This window comes from Pagrus pagrus, assembly GCF_965226575.1.
Source record: "Pagrus pagrus genome assembly, chromosome: 10".
Lineage (NCBI taxonomy): Eukaryota > Metazoa > Chordata > Actinopteri > Spariformes > Sparidae > Pagrus > Pagrus pagrus.
In genome coordinates, this window is record NC_140194.1 from 24,989,536 (window position 1) to 25,010,182 (window position 20,647).

Genomic DNA, 20,647 nt, shown 5'->3' on the forward strand with positions numbered 1-20,647 from the left:
GGGTGCAAAAATGCGCTTGTCACGCTGCACGCAGGCACGTAATAAATGATTGCAAAGAGGTTTGTGCACACGGCTTGGTTAACCACACAGAAGCGGGACAAAAGGGAAGACAAACTTGCAGACTGTCTGTCGATTACGTAAGACCTCGTTTCTGCCCCTGGGGACAATAAAGACTGGAATAATTAATGTGTTTACACGGATGAAAACAGGGGGAAAGGGGGAAAGAAAACAGACTACGAAAGATCACCAATATGTCTCATTTCCAGGTACAGGGACACAGAATATGTTTAAATTAGGCTCATAAGTTCCTCTTTCATGTGTGTGGTCAGTAGTCAGCAGACCCCGGGGGTTATATGGGAGAAAATGTTACCTTGAATGTGGAAATCCGTGAGCACATATTGCAGTGTGCACAGATCATGCGCTTAGTTTGCGCACGGATTTCCGAAAATGAAAGAAAAATGTGGAACAGAGCCAAGATGCTTTCACGTCTAACATTAGACTTCCAGTGTGTGAACTCGAAATAAAAGTTTTGTGGGATGGGGGGCACAATATTTCAACTGATGGATTCAAGTATTGACTCACTTTATGAATAATAACTTGTGCCAAAGAAATTAAATAATTCAGATCAGGGACAATCAGCCAGTAAAAGCCACGTCTTTATTTGAAGCCTGAATCCTTTTTGTCTTCTTTTTTATTTTAGGTAGAATTATATTTAAATATAACTTCTGCTTTATGATTTAGAGTCAAAGAGGAGTTTAACATTTCTAGTATTAATGATTGGTCTTTACTTTCAGCACTTAACAATCCAATACTTAATGAAATTACTTACTTTTTTTTTTAACTTTTCTTTTTTATTGTTTTACTCCGGAGGTGTATTGTATTTCCGGAATTCTTGCTTTAAAATACTAACTAATACCTACTGTGTAAGTGTTTACAACTTTTTAAAAAATAAACACCCCCTTCCAATTTACTACTATTATATTAATATCAATACTAACGCTCTTACTCTACCATGTGACCTGCAGTGGCGCAGTAAATGAATACTGTCCTTTTTTTGTTATTTTGTCTCGATAATGGTGTTCAACACTTTAAGATAAACATTGCGGACGTGTAGTGTCATCTTATTGTTGTTATTTTCCCATGTTCTATATAAATCTTGTGTATTGTCTGTCCTTGTTTTCGGGTGTGTGCACACGGTACAGACAGAGCCGTGTGTGCTGTGTCTCCTCTCCCTCCTGCTGCTCTGCACCCGGCCACTTCAGCCAGCGCTCGTGAGCAGAGCTCAGTAAATGGCTTGTTGTAGTGTGCTGCCTTTACGTACCGCGTGCAGCAGGAAATATCTAATTCACGCCGCAAGCGCACAAGATAACTGTGGCGTATTTGTTTCTTGTTGTTGAAAAGAAGCTCAAGAGGCCATAGCCTACATAGCGATTGTTTATTAAATCGTCGAAGCGTCTATAAATCTGTGCAAGGATTATGACAGCTGCATCATATACCAGGCTGTCCTGCGATGAGGAAGTGATTGATAGCTACTAGAATATTCCCTGTTGTTTTGAATCTTCTGGAGATTATCAGCACACTCACTTCAAGCAGTGAATGCCGATACGCTTTATGTTTTCTATGTTTGTCACATTTAGCCGGCACTCATTACACAGGTAGACGTCTGTTTACATCCACTGCCTCAGATGTAGGGCATTATAGTGGGAGCCTGAAGGCAACATGGGCTCTGTTTTGCACTCGGAGTCGCCACCGCCCGGCTGTGTTTTTCCACAGAAGTGACTGTGTGTTTTCATGTGAGTGACCGTAATGAGCTGAGTCATAGTCTATGTTGTGAAATATGTAAATCACTGCGTAATGATGAGTGCAACTTAGAGCGGAGTGCAACTGTCTAGAAACAACTAGAATGTCAATCAATAGCAAATAATCACAACACATATATCTGGTGTAACATTCACTGTGTTTCAACATAAAGTAGGCTATAGTCATTTGTCCAAAACAATGATTTAGTATTTTACTTTTAGTAAACAATCTGATTAAACTGAAAGCAGGCTTGTATATAAACCTTATGTTTTTGTTACATTATTTCAGATAAAATCAAGGGATATTTCCACATAAATATAATGTGTTTACTAGTCACATATTATACATAAAAATGATGTATTCCAAGTTGGTTATTCTCTCTCCTGTAAGAAATTACACACATAGTTATTGAAGGTTTTCAATTGACTCAACATGATGACTTTGCATTAAATGTGACACTTTACATCAGACTTAAGTAATGGAATTGGTTGGAAAATGGCCATAGGGCGAATTAACAAGGACGAATAACTATGGCTGGACGATATGGCCTTGAAATGATACTGATTTTGAAATCTGCTTGGACTGGGTGACAAAATCAAATATCACAATTTTTTTTTTTTTATCAAATATCTGTATATAGATATTGCAACAATATTGTAGGGTTGACTTTGGTACTTTCACAAAATAAAAATACAATTATATTTTTAATAATCATCAGTAATGTGGATATAATGACTAAGTGAGTAAAGGAAAGTATTAGAACAAGTAGAACAGTCTGGTAAGTTCAGAAAATGACATCAGTTTACTGTTACGCAGCCTTTAAAACCAGGAAAAGACAACAGGTATGCTGTATCAGGATATAATGATATCTAAAATCCTGTCATTGTGACTTATACTCAAGTCGACTCGTGTCACTTGTTTTAATGACTTGCAACTTGAATTGACAGTAAAAAAATGACTTGTCCGTGTTCATTTTCTGTTTTCAGTTTAGTTTTATTTTTGTATTTTTAGTCTGGCTGTCAGTATATGTAAGTAGAGAATATTTTGAATTAATCCCTTGATTTTAAGATTTTACTCAATTAAAGTGCGGTTCATAGAATCCTATCTAACTTTGAGGACGATGAAAGTCAAATGTTGAAATAAAAGGTGTCCATGACGTTACAACATTGTTAGGAACAATGAGTAAGAGAGAATGTGACTTTCCTGTGAAAGCCTGAACTCAATAACTGTCATTTCTGGTTGCACAATTTGATTTGCAAACAGACTCAATAACACACAGTTATATTGTTCACCGAGATTCATCTGCTGTGATTACAATGATTTATTTAAACAAGTGTGTTGGAGAGTACAGGTGATAAGTAAAGTATTATAAGTATAATGAATGCAAAAACACTTCAGAACATTAATTAAGCCCAGTGAGCCCTGACTCCTCGTCTGTCTGCTAAAACTTGTCGTGGAAATTCTCTGAAAAGCAATCTGAACACATTAACACACAAAGACGCTGAAATCACAAGTAGATTATATATTGTAATCACATTATTGGAGACAAACAAATCCTATCATATGAAGTCAGAAGGAGTGTCTCCAAGGATGAAGAAGAAGTCATCATTCAACACACACAGAAACCAGACCTGATCGGCCTTCTACTCCTTTGCAACAGTTACATTTCACATCAACATGAACTTAATGGACCCACGAGTTCATCATAAGCTTGTCAGAGAACAATGGGCTTTACATATCCAAACAACATCCTGACCATCTCATGATATTTACATCCACAATAACAAAGCATAAGCAGTACAGTAGAAATACAGACAAAACCAGAAGGGCACTCAGTAGAGTGCATACCTCCGCCAAGGCCCAACAGTCCCCTTTTGTATTCACTCATAGATACCAGTCACCTAAATACAAGTGATATTTTCATCATGATTCAGGCATAATTCCCTGAGAAATTACTGAATATGTAAAAATAAACGTACTATCTCACAATGTTGAAGAAAGTGAGAAGAAAATCCTGGATGTGTCTTTTTATCCAGCTCTGCACCAAAAGTTAATGGGGTCTATTATGGGCAAAAACCCGTCCTCCATCCTAGTTTGGTAGGAATCCATTCAGTAGTTTTAATCCTGCTGACAAACCAAACAACTAACAAACAAATGGACACAGATGAAAACACAACCTCCTTGGCGCAGGTAATAAATGATAAAGTTCAACAGTTTACCTTTACAGAAACTTACACAAAGGTGTTCAATCTATATCTTCTATAACTGGTTGGTTAAGACATTTAAAAATGTGGTTTTGATGTGAAAGCAAACAAAGTTGTCCAGTTTTGTCATTCTTAGACAACCATGAAAAGGCAAAGATGTAGGCAAATATGTCTGCATGTAGAGAAAGACATGAGGAGAGTACACACTTCACAGAAAGGTGCTGTTTGTGTCAGAGAGCGCTAGGGGGAGACATACCCACATTTATATGTAGAGAACGCTTTCCTTACGGGAGAGTTTTAGACTGTTTGGTTTTATCACACCTACAAGTAGTGCTAAACAATGTCTGTTACTGCTGCTCTGTGGCAGAGTGGATAGAGCTCATAACTCATGATCTCATGGTCAGAAGTTTGAATTCCTCATCTTCTTATTTTAAGAAAAAATCCAAACTTCATACATACATACATTCATATGGTTGTTTGGATGATTGATTAGACCTATAGCAGTGTAAATGTGTTGAGTAATTAGATCCTCTATTGTTAATGCCTTCACTTGTGCCATGGGTGTACCTAGTCAAGTACTTGGGTTCAGGTCACAAGTTAACTGCTGGAAAAACTATGAAACTTTGTCAGACTCTCTTTGCCAGTTCGACAGACACTAGATGATGCATTATTCCACATCTCGAGAGTGGCCCAGTAGCTATAGTTAAAGCATGTCCCCCGATAACAGATAATGTGTTCTTGATTTAGTGACCCAGGGTTCAAATTAAGAGTCGACATATGTGCATGTTTTTTTCAGGGCCAATACCGATACAGATTATCAGAAATCAATGAGAATGAAAAGTGGTATTTGGGAGCAATATTCATTTGCAGTGAAGATGAAACTCTTTGTGTCAAAATTTAGAACCAGTGATAGAATAAACCTAAGTACAATTTACTCAAGTACTGTCTTTAAGTACAATTTTCAGGTATGTTACTTGTGTGTTTCCATTTTCTGCTACTTTATACTTCCTCTCCACTACATTTATTTGTTATATTTAATTAATAGTTGTTTTGCAGATTCAGATTATTCAGTGTTAATAGGCTATTAATTGTGACGTATTACCAGTCAGATAGGGCTGTGGGTGTTGAGAGCGTGCTGCATCAGAGCCAAAGTAGCACATTTTTAAATTAGTTTATTTTATCAGCAATCTGACAGAAAAATCACAGATACTATCGGAAAAATGCTGAATATCGGCCCACGATAACTGGCAAGGCCGATAATCGCTCTACTCCTAGTTCAAATACACCCAATGGGTATTTGCTGCTGCCTCACATTATAACTTTTATCTAACTTCTCTACATACATTAACATTGCTGTCTAGCTCAGTGGCCAGGAGGTTAGACCATAGAGCTCATGTCCATGCACAGGATCGCTTTTATTTCTTGCTCGGTGACACCAGTTTAAATCCTGGCTGTTGCAAAGACAGTGTGATGCATTTCATTTCACATTTGCTTTTTCCTGTACTTGTTGCAATCTTGAGCTTTTGTAACAAGTGAATTTCCCTGTTGTGGGATAAATAAAGCCTATAAAGTCTAATTTCCAGCAAAGGGCATCTCAGCATTCAGTCTGCATTTTCAGGAAGAAATGCAAATTATGTTAATGGACCGAAAAGTGGATGTAATAATGTGATAAACATCAACACACACAGTGTATTGTCAACTGTTAACAAATTACTGAACTACACAGTGCATTCACCCTCTTGTTCAGATTCTCTGTGCAGGTGTGGTCCACCTTAGTCTGAGGAGAAGAGACCACATCACATCGTCCTCTTGTATTTCTCGCTCAGTGACAGTCTGCACGTCGTTGCCACCAAGATGGTTGTGTGTCACAGATTGGAAGTGTTGACCCACAGGCAGACATGCCACAAGACAGGTCTGATGGGATGTTTTAAGATCTCTTGCTCAGACTGGGTGCGTGCATGTGTGGAAATGGCAGACAGTTCAGGGTTCAGGGAAGGAATCTGATCTTGAAGCCCAGCATGGGGCAGGGTACATGTACTGCAAAAAATTGAGAGGCTTACCCTTGCAAGTGATTTTATTTTGCGTTAAAACAGATCTAGGGTCGTAAAAATAGAGAACGCAAGGTTTTATTGCTATCGTGCCATTTCAGATTATTTAAAAAGTCAGATATGTTGTCTAAAGACATCAGTTATGCTGTTACTGAGCTTCTTGTTATTTGCTGAGCCTGCTGGGATCTTGTTCCACCAGGGCTGACGTGTCTCTGGATCCCCTCAGCACACTCTGCCACAATAAAATGACACAAAGAAAAGTTTCTTGAGAGAGCTTCTTGAGAAAACATTTGAGAAACATTTGAAGAAAACTTCTCGGAACACATGACAACAGTATTTTATTCATTCGACATTAAACACTTTGCTGCATTAGGCCACGTGCTTTCTGTCACAAATCTTTTGCTGGAGGAGGAGGAAGACTTGTCCACTGTCTAGGAAGGCTCACCCACTTCTGGTGTCTGAAGCAGGTCAGTTCAGTAGCAATAGCATGACACAGCTTTTTGGAATTTCTTAAGAGTGACCGCAGAGATAAACACCGAAACAATATCAGTTTAATAAAGCTGACAACAAGGTGAAAATGCTTTTAGTGCATGTGATTTGTTTAGTTTTCAGTGAAGGCAACTTTCCTGCAGCGGGTGTGCAAAGTCATGCTTCTGCTGCTCCTACTTGTTTTCAGTTTATTCCAGTAATATTTGTAGGCTGTTATATATGCTAATGGTAATTATTCTGGAGTCAAGCATTTGGATTACGCTAAATTAAGTTAGCATTAGTAAGTATAAATACAGTTGTGAAGAATTTCTGGAACCACACCACATGTTGAAAAAAGTGTTTGGTAATGCTACGGCAGAGGTGTGTGGGGAAATCACTACTGAAGAATCTGATTGGGTCTGAGAAAAGTTAATCAGTCAGGTTAAACAGTTAAAAATCAGATAAAGCTTTTGATCACCAATCATCAGCAAAGTGACGTGGTCACTTAGAGTCAGTTATCATTAGTGGAGGACCACAGCAGCCAGGGTGAAGGGGTGCTGGTGTCATTTGCATGAGGACAGTGGTCGTTTGTACAGGTAGGATTCTTGAAAATTGATTCTCTTGTGACTATGTTTTTTAATCCTTTGGTGATGCTGTTAGTGTGTTGCGTGTTAAACATAATGTAAACATAAAATGTGAAGAGAATATTTTAAATGTATATTTGATGTATATAAATCTTAAAGGACAATTTCACCCAAAATTTAAAATTCAGTCATGCCTATGGAAAGTCGGGTGAAGTTTCGTGGTCTCCAGAACTCTTTTCTAAACTGGAATCTTCACTGTAGCTGCTAAGCTAAATTTGTTACCGTGCACCCCATCTGTTGTGGGTGCATGAACTTAACCAGCTGTCAAGCGTGTAAGTGACATCGGTTCAAATCTTCCAGGGACTTGCATTACACTGGACAAGCGGGGGGTTTCCGTTGTGTCCCCATCTACTTCAGTTGTTTAGGATGATGCAACACTGTTTTACAGTGATGCCCCAGAAATGTTTTGTGGACTGTGAAACTTCTCATGCCTTTCCAAAGACATAAGGGTGGGAGGATAATGACTGACTTTCATGTTTGGGTGAATTCGTCCTTAAAGCTCCGGCTAAAGCAGATCCAATTTACAAAAAGTGTGCTCAGAGTGGAAAGCCATTCAGTTCTGATCGGGATTTACAAGCCTTTCAAATAGTCTTCACAAAGAAACAGATGGATAATCACTAAAGCACAATACTTACTACATTTACTCATACATATATACCTTTGAAGTTTTTGACATAACTTCATCCAGTTCTTTTCCTTCATACTGCCAGTGATTTGTTTTCTTCTCTTAGCTGAATCATGATGGTTAAGCACAAGGCTGATCTTATATATATATATATATATATTTCACCCTCTGCACAGACTGAGCCATGGATCATGTGCTGAACAATGCAGACAAATACATCCTCACTCCGTATGTTTACCCGGCCTCATGGCCCGAGGACGGGGCTCTGCGTCAGATAATCAGCCTGTGGGTGTTGACCAACCTGGGGGCAGAGCTGATTTACCTGGGCTTTGGTGCGCTTAGCTTCTACTATGTATTTGACCATAAGCTCATGAAACATCCACTCTTTCTCAAGGTAAGCTGTCTGATCAGGGATTTGACTGTGATTTTCTTTGTTTTTAGGATTAAAACATATTGCAGGGAACTTTAAGGTGGTTATGAAACTCAATTTAATACTGATTCCTCTTTATGACCTACATTTGCAAATGAGACCATCAGTGAGAAGATTGGCTATTTCTAGGGTCAAATTCTGACTTATTCAGGTCAGATTAGTCATAAAATGAAGACTTATTTATGGAAGAGTTCTGAGGATGAATTGAGGATACTCACAGCCTGAGAGAAGCTGCTCTGTAGTCTGTTGGTTCAGTACTGCATTAAAATAAAGTTTACTTTGTTTCAACATCATCATATGACCTTTATTAATCTTACGCAGCCAAAAATAGATACATAACCTCATCGCCATCTACCCTGCAAACAGCTGTGTTTAAAAAAGAAAAGTAGTATTAAAAATATGCTGCTTCTTTCTTTTACTCACTAGCCAGATCAAATTCTTTACCATAGGACAGGGTGGTGCTCATACCACTTTTCTTTGCAGGGGGCGCCAGAGTCAACAAATTTAAGTTCCTTGTAGTCGCTTTACAAAACATCATAAAAATTCCAAAGCAAACTTCTCCCAAAGCCTAACTTTGTGTCTTTGATCTGGCAACAGAACCAGATAAAAAAAGAGATTCAACTCGCAACTTCCTCCATCTTCTGGATGAGCTTCCCCACAGTGGTCCTGTTCTTCTTTGAGGTCAAGGGTCACAGCAAACTTTTTGACAACATAAGTGAATGTCCTCTGGGTAAGACCTGAAAACCCAGGCCAGGGTTCATCTACACTTAAGCCAACTCAAAATTTAAGTTGAATCAATGAAAGACTGCTCATTTGGTAAAACAGGCTCTAAAATAATTAGTCCTAATGAGACCCATTAACCTCCTCTGTTTCTGTTCCAGGCTGGCCGGGGGTGTTCCTGAGCATTGCTGGTTTCTTGCTCTTTACTGACATGTGTATCTACTGGATACACCGGTTGTTGCACCATAAGAGCATTTACAAGGTGAGCTTTAGCATATTTTTATTTCTAGCTTAAAGCTGCTCTAAACAATATTTCTAAATTAACTATGAACCGAATGACAATGTGGTGTCAGTATCAGTATCAATAGAGTGATAATATGTCAATGTTTTGTTTACATTTTCACCACATGGCCATAATATCCAACTATCACAGGATAGGTTTACAAAAAATAACATCAGTATTGAATATGACTCACTCAGTGGCGGGGTTAGTTGTGAAAATGCCACCTTCTTTGATTTTTGGTCAGTCACGGCTTAACAACTGAACTACAGCTCAGTATATGAAATCAATAACTGCACATTTGTATCACATCTATTTGTTAGATGGGTCACGTAGTTTGTTTGAAATTAGAAAGAGTAACAGAACTTATGCGGCTGGCTTCTGGCTGAAATTCACTGAGGAGCTTTGTTGACCTTGTTTGCCTGGTGTATTCTTCACTCAGAACAGTCACTGTATTCAGACCACTGGTGTTTCTCCCCCTCAGCACTTACATAAGAAGCACCATATATTCAAGATCCCTACGCCTTTTGCCAGCCATGCTTTCCACCCACTCGACGGCTTCCTGACCAGCTTACCTTATCATATCTACCCTTTCATCTTCCCCCTCCACAAGGTGCTGTCTTTTTGCAATGCTTTACTTAATATTGTATACTTAGATCTGAGGAGTATTTTATGTTTCCCAATGCTACAAATTTACTTGAATCATTTTTAGGTCCAGCTGTATGTAGACAAATTCTGATGACGTTTGCTTGGAAAGTAGTGTTAAATAGCAATACATTACAAAAAGTACATTATTAACATGATGTCACTTACCTGTGAAATGACATCTGGCATATTTACATTACAGGGGGTCTACCTCTCACTCTTTGTCTTTGTCAACATCTGGACTATTTCTATACATGATGGAAACTACTGCATCCCTGGCCCTCTTATTTGTCTGATCAATGGAGCTGCTCACCATGTGGACCATCACCTCTTCTTCAACTACAACTACGGACAATACTTCACACTCTGGGATCATCTTGGGGGCTCCTACCGACACCCCTCAGCCCTGCTGGGGAAGGGGCCGCATGACTACATTCGCAGGCTCACGGCAAAGGCTGAACAAACACAGTGATGATGGAGCTACAGTCAGGATTTTATTTCTGGTTTAAACCACTTGGAGGTTTCTAAAGAGACGCTCAGCCTGCGTCATAATGGACGAGACAATTGCATTCGATGCAAAACCATCCATTAAGAGCAGAAATTAGAGACGATGAAAAGACAATTGATTGTTTTTCCAAACGGAGTTGTGTGTTTTTAAAATGGTTAAATGCACTGCCTACAACTCAGCTGAAAAAAAAAAGACTGCACCGCTGTGAATACAAATGAGCTCAGTTGAGGTCTAAGTGATCTAAATATAGATCGAGTACAGGACATTATATAAATGAGGGAGTCTTTCAATATAACTCAACAGCACCACAAACGACAGCCTCCAAAATGATAACAAAGTTTGATGAACGTAATAGTTTTGACAAAGAATGATCATTTTAACCTTCATGGAAGTGGGATTTTGGCAACTGATTATTACTCTGAAAAACATTCCACATTTAAAAACCATTATTAGTTATGTATCCAATTCTATCTGCAGTCTGCCCTCTTGCATATCAGTGACTTGGAAGAGCATTTCTTCTGGTATTTCAGTAGGTTTAACCATGTCTTTGGTGAAATTTATTTTTTGCGTGCGTCTGTGTTTGGATCTTATCCAATATCTTGTTTAAAATGTACAGAAAGTACTATATATATATATATAAATACTATATATATATATATAATATATAAATATAATATAATATATATATATATATATATATACATATATATATAATGTTATACTATACATATTAACAGGTAGTCTTTCACAAAAAATCTTTGTGACCGTCCACAATCCTCCTGACTTTTTGGATTCAATTTAAAATAAAAAACAGGTTTAAGATGAAGAAGTGTTTTTGTTAACACATACGAGGACTGCCCAGCATTGACTAGAATTGACGCCATCAAGATTAAAGTGAAAAAGTCTCAAGAATGTGTTATACAACAAAGCTGATATTTAATATTTATATATACTACAATATAAACCCAATGCCGTTGCAAAAAACATTTTTGCATAATTTCTGCTTAGCTGGAACATACTGCAAATCCTTCAAAAGACACAATGTGAAAAGATGGTGGATTACATGTGTCTGGAGCCGCTATCTGCAATTAAGATGAAGAAGTGTTATTGTTAACGCATACAAGGACTGCCCAGTATCCTGCCCCACATCCTTGTATGTTTTTGTCCTACAGTCAGATTCCAGATCAGTCCCTCAGCTCCCGGTGCTCGGTGTGTTCTCATGCAGGCTCTGCAGAGCGAGGTCTGTCCACTTCATCTCTTGTTCTTTCACAGACTCTGTGGATCCTCCGTTGTCCTGCTCAGCCTCAGGCAGTTCACTCTGATAGAGGACAGAGGAGACATGACTAAAGGGGCAGATCATCATTCAGTCTGACTGTATCAAGACAAAAGCTGCTTCTGAATGTGCTTGTGTAAAAATACTGTACTGTATCCTGTTAAATGACAACCGATTACATTCACTTCTCAGCAACTGTCACACCTTCTGAGAAACAATATCTAGATCCCTGTACTCAGCACCTGTTATTTACAAACCGATAAATGATCGGGTTTGTTTTCAGCTCACATAACATCATTGCAATTAATCACCTTACACACAAGCTGAATAACAGTAGTCTTCTGTACCTCACAGTAAACAAATCTATTAAAGCTGGCTACTGATAATGCTAACATGAATCTGTTTGAACAGCATTTACCAGAGGGATGGTGACATCTTCATACGGCAGTCTGTCCTCCCTCCAGGCATCATCAGTGAGGTCCAGGACTCTCCCATCTCGTTGGATTTCACTGTCCATCCTCTGAGCACGACTCCAGGCCAAGCTGCTCAGATCTTCTCCTCTGGTCGGACTGCGGGTTAGCCTCAAGCTAGCTGCAACGCTTAACACAAGGTGGCAGAAGGTGGAGAAAGTCCGCCAAAGTCCACTGATAGACTTATAAATATATCAGCCAGCCTACTAAACAATAGGAAAGGAACAACGACACACGGTTTACCAACGTTTATGAATAATACGGTGTAAGTATGGAATTGGTTTCAGTGTTTAGTTTGTAGTCGTTCAGGCACAGTGGACGCGACAATTGTACGTGACAACTGACGCTTGGTGATGATGTAACCAATGATGCCTTCACGTGCTGGGCAAAGAACTGCATTATAAAAAAAAATGTTAAACGACTGAATAAACTGTCCGCTGATAAAGGCTGTGCGACGCGGTCGAAAATTCAAGAGAAAGCTAGTAAGTTGACCTTTGTTACGACTATTTGCTTAAAGTACTGTTCCCAGTGTTGAGGCTGAATGTAACCCGACCTACCGCTTGTTTCATGGTTTCCATGGCAACCAGTCGTCCTCTTGCCAACAGAGCCAGATAAAGACTTCATCAACTGTTGTGTTGGTTTTACTCCACGAGAAGGTAATTATAATGTGTGGATAACAATTTTGGAAGAATTAAAATAGTTTTCAGTCAGTGGAACATTTGGAGATCTAACACCACTTCATGATGTTTCTTTAGCAGGTTATACAGCCGAGAATTAGCTTAAATAGCTTAACTAGCGTAGCTTGCCACAACTTCACTCACGTAGTATCTACAGAGAGAAAATATCCCAACTTAAATTTTAAATTGTGTTTCAATTGGAAACTGTGTCCTTGTTTCCCTGACATAGCTGAGAAGCAAATGTGCTTGTAAATCTTAGCTTTGTTTTTAACGTCAAAGGAGGTAATGGGGTTAACAAGATGAGAGAGAACCTCTGCATCATTCAGTTTACTGTGGACATCTACCAAAATGTAATTTTGTGTAATCTTGTACTAAAACTGATGTTTGTGAATTCTGATTTCAGTTTTTTTTTATAGGCACTGCAATGATGTCAGCCTCTCAGGAACAGCCAGTTGAAAATGGGAAAACATGTGCCAACCCTGGAAACCCAGTTTTCTCCTGCACGATGACTCCAGAAGTTAAAGATGTACGACTACCGCAGGGGTCAAAGCCCCAGAATCTATTGTACAGGACCACTTCCAGTGCCTACGGTCGTCTCCCTCCAACCATTGAAAGCTCACCATGTACCTTCCACCCTAAATCACAAAGATTCTCTGAAGACCTCCGCAAGAGTGGGATGTATTGCGACAACACGTTCAATACAGCCCTAGATCGGAGCAGGGTGTCTGACTGTCCCAATTTACAGCATACTATCTGAATGCCTGGTTGACTTAATGTAAGACCACTGGTTCTATGACATTTCATTCTTGTCAAGTCTAAGTTTAGTATAGACCACTTTAAGTAAAATGGTGTAAATAGAAAAGAATACCTTTTCAATTAATGCACAACATTCCTCTCTGATAATAAACTAAGACCATTTATTACAGTAATAAGTAATTTGACGCAATTCATTGCTTAAGCTTAAAGATATTTTATCTATATCAGCCACTTTCTAAACCGAACATATAACTGTAAGGACAGAATGAACGAGATTTTATTTTGCTCCAGTCAGTCGCATTTGTTACACTGGATACTATGGATGCTTAAGTTTACCCAAAAATGTCTTTTAAGTAATAATATTACTTATATATCTTCACATATGTGACTAGGAGTTCAGATGACCAAATCCTGAGACATCAAACTGGCCCAGGACCCTGCTGTATGGATGGAGTTGAGCAGCTACCTTCAATCCCTCTCTGTTGTATTGGCCTTATTCCCTCACCTAAAGGACAATAGACATATATAAATGATAAATGTTAACTGTTGGATGAAAAATAAACTGATTCTCAAAGCATTTTTTTTTTTACCATCATTGGTGTGGCACATTGCAGATTCACATGAGAAACTGAACCCTTGATCTGAAGTTCTCCCCAAAATGTCCCTAAAGTATCTGTAAAGTTATTATCACATTATTATTCTAGCACGACAGTGGGACTATGATTCGTATACACTCGGGTAATATTTAACCTCTTAAGACCTGGCGTCCACATGCGTGGACATCACATTTTGGGTTGTCTATACCATAATACTTAATTCTGCTTAACGTGTGACATGCAAGGTGTTCCTGTGCTTGCAAGCGGATCGCAACTGTTACACAGCCTTTCACAAATAGGTGTGAACATGTTCCTTCAGAAAAAAAGGGCATTCCTAGTTTGAAGTAGTAGTAGTATAAATAACTGTGATGTTCAAAACATGTTCAAAAACATGTTCATATGTGTTATGAATAAATGTAAAAGCAGTCAGGAGAAACACTGCTGTGTTCTGGTTGGAAATTACACTATGGTGACTTTATTGTGTTCTATGGAAATTAGTGTCACCGTATGTGGACATCATTTTTCTCAAAAACTACATCATGTCAAAAGATGATGCTTAGTTCTTATACTTATCAGGTCCCAATAAGCCCAAATAGCAAAGAGAAATTAAAAATGCATACCAGAAAAGAGCTCAGGTCTTAGGAGGTTAAAATGGAAACATTATCCTTGTCTTGTGCATCATTTTCTACGAACAGACGCACTGAGGTTTTTTGTTTTGAAAATCTTGTGACTTGTGTTGCTTGCGTTCAAGTACCATGGGAAAGTTTGGCTTCAGGGTATGTAGTCGCCTTTTGGCTTGCTGGTATTCTCTCTCTGTAAATACATTTTAAATAAACATTTGTGATAGCACACCTGTTTGACGTGTTCGTGTTGGTACTGTAGTCTAATGTAGCTCTGCGCAGCTTACATCGATTTTTCATGCGATGTAATTTCACAGTTGAAACTTGTTGCTTTTATTCTCGCTTCTCACTGTCTTTCTCTGTCATAAACCAATATATACACGGTGCAGAAATACACAAAACAATGATCTCCCAACAGCCTATATAGTGTTCACAATACATCGTAGGTAATAACAGAAAGAGAGAAAGAAAGATGTTGTATATATAAAAAAGGAAAACACAGTTTTTACCGTATGTTGACGTTGTATTTCACAGAAATCCTCCTCCCTCCTCCGTCAGCCGCGCCTCCACAGCCACAGCTGATGGGCAACCTTTTTTAGCTGCCAACGCTACGGAACTTAGCAAGCGGCTAGCGGTGTAGCGTCGTTAAAATGTGTTTGCGTACCGTCATATGTATGTGCTGTTCGACTTCAACAAAGGTGTGTTGGGGAATATAGACGGGTCTTGTAAACGTGCCTCCATTACTCCGCTGGTGTTTGAGTACCACGCAGAGTTCGTTCCTTCTCACGTTAGCTAACTTGTGTAGTTTGACAGTAGGATCAAAGGAGCTGCTAACCGGGCTAACATATAGCTGGTTAGCTACAACACAGCGTTGCTAGCTAGGTATCTGTCTGTTTGTTAACAACTTCGGTCTGGCTCGACTGCGTTCGAATACTGATGTGGTTCAAGAAATAGCACGTAAGTATGGATTTAGGTAAAAGCTGAGCCATTATATCTCACTTACGAAATGATAAGTGCGAGTTTGTGAGACTTGGTTTTCATTTGGAACTGCTAACGTTGCAATGCTTGCTTAGTGGGTGGCTAGCTTGTTAGCCAGCTAACTGAAAAGCCCCTGAAATGTCAACAATACTAAATGTCTCAATAAGTCAATGCGCGATGAGCTCATTTTTAACAGACTGTGACTGTCTTCACTAAACAACACAGCTCTATATTGAAACAGTTACATATTGTGTAGTAGCTACTATGTTTGAGATGGACAGTTAAATGGTTATTGCTGAATGTCTTTCTGTTTTCACTAACTTATGTTATTTCGTCCAGATTTGACACTTATCTCATTGGATGCGTGTCACTGAAGCTAGTGTTTATCCTCGCTTTGGGCAGAATATGATCAGCACACATCTCTGACAGACTAAACTTGGGGGCAGAGTGTCACTGTTTCTTTTCTGTTTGTGTTGCTTCCACAGCTATGTGAGCCTTGGATGAGAACTGGACCTGAGGCTGGGACTGTCTGTGATGTTCAGAGCATTTCTCCTTGCTTCATCTGACCCCATCTGTTCTCTTTAACCAGTCGTATATTATTACTCCCCAAAACAAATCCCATATCTCTGCTTGGCAACAGTATGATCATTTACGCTGATCCCACCCAGCCCACTGGGAGAAGAATCCCCCCAAACCAAGCTCTCCAAATGATATGATAGTAGCCGCCTGGATCACTTACTGTGCCTGCAGGAGCCTTGCACAGGTTCTGCTCTTCCTTTCCACCTCAAACTCCCTTCCTCCATTCTGGCAGACCCTTGCCACTGTGGTCTCTGGCACTGGAACCATGGGTAACAGCTGTGTGTGCCGGGAGGACAGTGACTTGGAGGACCATCACCATGGGTCGACAAGGGCAACCCGAGGACAAGTTAGACGGGTGGATCACGCTACAGCCGCAGGTGTTGATGCTGGAGAGGCTCGGAGCAGTCGGCCCAGGGACCCGGTCAGACCACCGCGCCGAGGGCGAGGGCCTCATGAACCAAGACGGAAGAAGCAGAATGTGGATGGCCTGGTGCTGGACACGTTGGCTGTCATCAGGACACTTGTAGACAAGTAAGTGTAAGAGTAAGATAATTAAAAAGATAAAGATGGTTTGAGGAGGAAGGGTCAGAGTGGACTGTAAACATTTAAAATGAATATACTTTTAGTAATGTTTGTTGTAAGTTCGGACAATGTTTCAGCCAGCTAAAAAACTTGAACTTGAACCTGTGTCATGAGGATATGCTTCATCAGACATGTAACCATCCTGATCTTTAGTTAAAGAAGTTTTAACTCTAAAATACTCTTCTCTTTTATGGTTTTTGTACTCAAAGTAGTGGTGATTAGTTGTTAGTTAGTTGTAGCTAGAAAAGTAATCAAGGTGCACTAGCATATTTACTAGATGTGCTGCCACAGCCTATTTGGACCTTGTTGATCCCATAGTCCATTTTCGTACAGTGAGATATACTGTATATTTACATGAAGGTTGCAGTTTTGTCAAATGTAGCAATTGTGGTGAAATGCCAGGATCACTAGTCCTGCACTAAGTGCCCATGAAACTTGAGCTCAGTCAGAAATGAATAATAAAAAAGGAGAGGTTGATGTCTTTAGTGGAAGCATCACACAAGGTTGTTCTGTTGTCACAAACACTCGAACACAGCCTGCAAACTTTGACAAGGATGTTTGAAGCAGTAGTGGGTACAAAGTAAAGTCACGCCTTTGAGATGAGAAGTTCTGTCTTTTTATGTTTTATGCAGAAATCCCAGTAACAATAATAACAATACAGTTGTAATAATATAAAATGTTTCTTCAAAGGCGAGACTTTTGTTGACACACATGGTTCTATAATAAGCACTTAAAAATGTCTTACAGCTGCTTACAATTACATTATAGTGTTATAAAAACATTTATTGAATATTTGTTAACTGTTCATAAACCAGTTTCACAGATCTGTGGTTGAAAGACTGTAATGAATGTTAATAGAGACGCTCTCCGTACTGTGCCTAAAGGTTAATTGCTTGGGCTTGGTCACACCTGTTTGGTTGACAGTGCCAAAGCCGCCAACCCTTGCAGTTCATCAAAAGAAACATCAGCGTTCATATCACTTTCTCACGCTTTGACATTTTTATTTCACATCACTAGCAACGAGATGAAACGGCTTCAGAAATCACACCTTTCCCGTCTTTACCTAACATAATCTGTGTAGTCTGACCGAGGGTAGTATGTTTTCTTGAGGTTCAAAAAGTATAACTCAGATTTTATTGTTCTATTCCAGGAAACCAGGATGTGTCACCATAAATAAAAGCCAATATTAAAATGCAAAACTGCAGACAGTTCATGAATAACAAAACAGTTTCCCACAAATTTACCTGCCTTAAACACAGCAGCATTGTTCTTATAAGAGGACTTAATTTTATTATTAAATTATTTTTCAAAAACGTGCAATATAGAGCTCTGTATATTGGTGATATACTGTCAGCAGGCCAAAAAATCTCACTCATTCTCCACAGAGGTTACTTGAATGGTATGAGGTGGTTAAAGTAGCTGCAGCGGTTATTTGGTCATTTACCGGTGCCTTCAAACTCTTAAAAGAGGCATTAGTCAGTTTCTTAACGACCGTGTTTCCCCTCTTGGTTTAATGATGACTTGCTGCAATGATGTAGCAAGATTTTAATATCCTGCGTAGATGCTGAAGCACTTTGTTCCTTATCCTCATCTTCCACTCAGTTATCACTCTTCAGAGAACAGTCGCTCCGCTTGGCCCTTTGGGGTTTTGCTCAGCACGAGTTAAGTTTGCAAGGAGAACAAAAAGTGGGCACAATGACTTGAGTGTGGCACTGTTCAGGAGATAACTCATTCCCAAGTATGAATGTTGACAGAGGTCCACATGCGTTACAGGCAGGTCTGGTTATTGGTCATGTCCTAATAGCAGCAGAAGCAGCAACCCAGCAGTATCTCTTCTATCTACACATGGTGTGGAGTTGCATATCTTCAGTAAGTTCATGCAGTAAATGTAAAAGTCCATCCTGCAAAGAGATTCATCCATACCAGCTTTATGCATAAAAGAAAGAAGTAATTCATTCAGTGGTCTTCAGTGAAGACACAAGCATGCTAGCAGAGGTGTGCTGCAAACACTGCAATTCTGTAGCTGAATTTCTTTGGGGAAAAGGAGAAGTGTTTAAACACATATCATGCTAAGTGCTAACACCTCAAGTCTAGGGCTCCAACTTCAGTGTGAACTAAGAAAAAGTTACAAACTACAGCTTTGAAACTTTGAATTTAGCTAATTAGTGTGTTTAAGCTTCATAGTACTGTGTATTTTGTCTTGTGGAAGTATTAAGATATCATTGTCTTGCTAATAATTGGATTGTATTATTTGGAAGGTAGACAAGAAATGACAAGAAGATAAGGATTGTGCTGTAGGGCTGTGCAATTTTGGAAAAACTGACGTTAAATAATTTTGTTTTTCTGCGATCTGTATTGCGATATGAAAAAATACAGAAACCTACCAGATACCTTGATAAGCTATAGTTGGAATTGATTTATCATTATGGAATGATTGATTGATTAATTTGTCTTTTGAACATGTATGCAACCCTATGTCCAACATCCAAGAATTTGTTCATAGTTTGACTTATAAATTAAACTAAGTTCAGTTACAGTACAACTTATTTATGTTAGGAAATCTGAGGATCAAGCTGCCTGGAGTTGACTGTCAAAATGAAAGCACTCTTCAGCTTGGGATGAGCCGTGACAAGCAGCAGTAATGTCAGCATTGTCAAAAACAACACCCACTGAACCAAGTCCATCACAATTATACGCTTGCCTTAACGTTTCCATGGGGCAGCATTACCGTCTGTGGCCATTACTGTGTTCACAGAAACACACAAAGGCATGAGTCATTTGTTGATATTTGTTGATGCAGTGACCACAGGGTCACAAACACTTGAGATGTATTAGCTGGTTGAATGCTCTTACTTTGATGCACCACCTCCATTTGTGTAAAGCATGCTCTCATTAATGAACACGTATCACAAATTATGGAGCAGAGTTTGTGAAAAAATGTGAAAAATACTCCTAAACCATCCCATTATCACATTCTGTGCAAACTGTTCTGTTTTTCAGTGACCAAGAGCCCCCTTACTCCATGATCACTTTGCACGAGATGGCAGAGACGGGTAAGAAAAAAATGAGAACACATTAAAACAATCATTCACACTGTGTAGCAGATCAAATGGTGGGACAGAATACACGAAGCAATGTGAAGTAATTGACACAAGAGCACTTTTCATGTGTTTAAAATGAAAGCATGAGAGGTTACAAGCTGAGGAAAAGGTAGAAACATTAGCTCCTCTCAGAACGGATCAGCAAAGACAAAACCATCTCTTTGTTAGCTTTTAGTCATGTGCAAAACTCCTCAGATGTGGAGTCAAGATTTATCCTTTCTTCTGACTGGTGAGGAGTCCCAGGAATTTAAACAGGTCTCTTCTGAATATGCTGCCAGTGTCCCATCCCCCTCGGGTCGAGCTAGTGGGTTGTTTGTGAGAACTGCTGAGGCAGTGATATTACAGTAGCTTTGTAAGCAGCAGACAGTCGCAGTCCTCTTCCTCTGTTTTGTGACAGTTTTTTCCAGTTTGACATCATTGATTCTTTGACACCTCATGCAAACTACTCTGCCCACAGTGTGAACAAATAATTTAATATTGTTTAAATAGTGTTCAAAAGCATGTCTCGCAGTAAGCGTATTTGGTTTATGTTGTGTTCTGTTGTTAATTAGAAACACGATATTGAGGGCCAACATATTTAAATCCTAAATCCAAAGAAGATGGTTTAAATGAGGTGTAAAAGAGGCTATTTATGTCAAACCGG

At 39.2% G+C, this 20,647-nt stretch overlaps 3 protein-coding genes and 1 long non-coding RNA gene across 6 annotated transcripts in view; 3 read left to right on the forward strand and 1 right to left on the reverse strand.

Moving 5' to 3' along the window:
• The first annotated feature begins 6,297 nt into the window (after positions 1-6,297).
• On the forward strand, positions 6,298-11,184 carry LOC311263262 (lathosterol oxidase-like). The gene is made up of 6 exons (XM_084363203.1): positions 6,298-6,519; positions 7,966-8,183; positions 8,817-8,949; positions 9,101-9,201; positions 9,704-9,832; positions 10,067-11,184. Exons 2-6 carry the CDS (start codon positions 7,974-7,976, stop codon positions 10,334-10,336), a joined length of 843 nt encoding a protein of 280 aa, XP_084219329.1. The 5' UTR covers positions 6,298-6,519; positions 7,966-7,973; the 3' UTR covers positions 10,337-11,184.
• Positions 11,185-11,284: 100 nt separating this feature from the next.
• On the reverse strand, positions 11,285-15,354 carry anapc13 (anaphase promoting complex subunit 13). Of its 2 annotated transcripts, none has more exons than XM_084363204.1 (3): positions 15,274-15,354; positions 12,064-12,244; positions 11,285-11,690 (listed from the first exon to the last, which is right to left on the reverse strand). In XM_084363204.1, exons 2-3 carry the CDS (start codon positions 12,160-12,162, stop codon positions 11,565-11,567), a joined length of 225 nt encoding a protein of 74 aa, XP_084219330.1. In that variant the 5' UTR covers positions 12,163-12,244; positions 15,274-15,354; the 3' UTR covers positions 11,285-11,564. The 2 variants fall into 2 exon arrangements, with proteins under 2 accessions (XP_084219330.1, XP_084219331.1); XM_084363205.1 differs by lacking the exon at positions 15,274-15,354 and having other exon boundaries at positions 11,285-11,454; positions 11,543-11,690; positions 12,064-12,441.
• Positions 12,507-13,226, forward strand: LOC311263264. The gene is made up of 3 exons (XR_014623330.1): positions 12,507-12,597; positions 12,703-12,771; positions 13,196-13,226. It is a non-coding gene; the product is annotated as an uncharacterized lncRNA (long non-coding RNA).
• Positions 15,355-15,374: 20 nt separating the features above from the next.
• Positions 15,375-20,647, forward strand: part of rspry1 (ring finger and SPRY domain containing 1) — a 15,500-nt gene continuing 10,227 nt past the window's right edge. The window contains exons 1-3 of one of the 2 annotated variants that reach the window (XM_084363202.1): positions 15,375-15,462; positions 16,228-16,852; positions 19,904-19,956. In XM_084363202.1, coding sequence (XP_084219328.1) covers positions 16,455-16,852; positions 19,904-19,956 — 451 coding nt within the window. In that variant the 5' untranslated portion in view covers positions 15,375-15,462; positions 16,228-16,454. Of the gene's footprint in view, positions 15,463-15,582; positions 15,722-16,227; positions 16,853-19,903; positions 19,957-20,647 lie in introns of those variants that run through there. The other variant, XM_084363201.1, reaches the window with a different exon arrangement.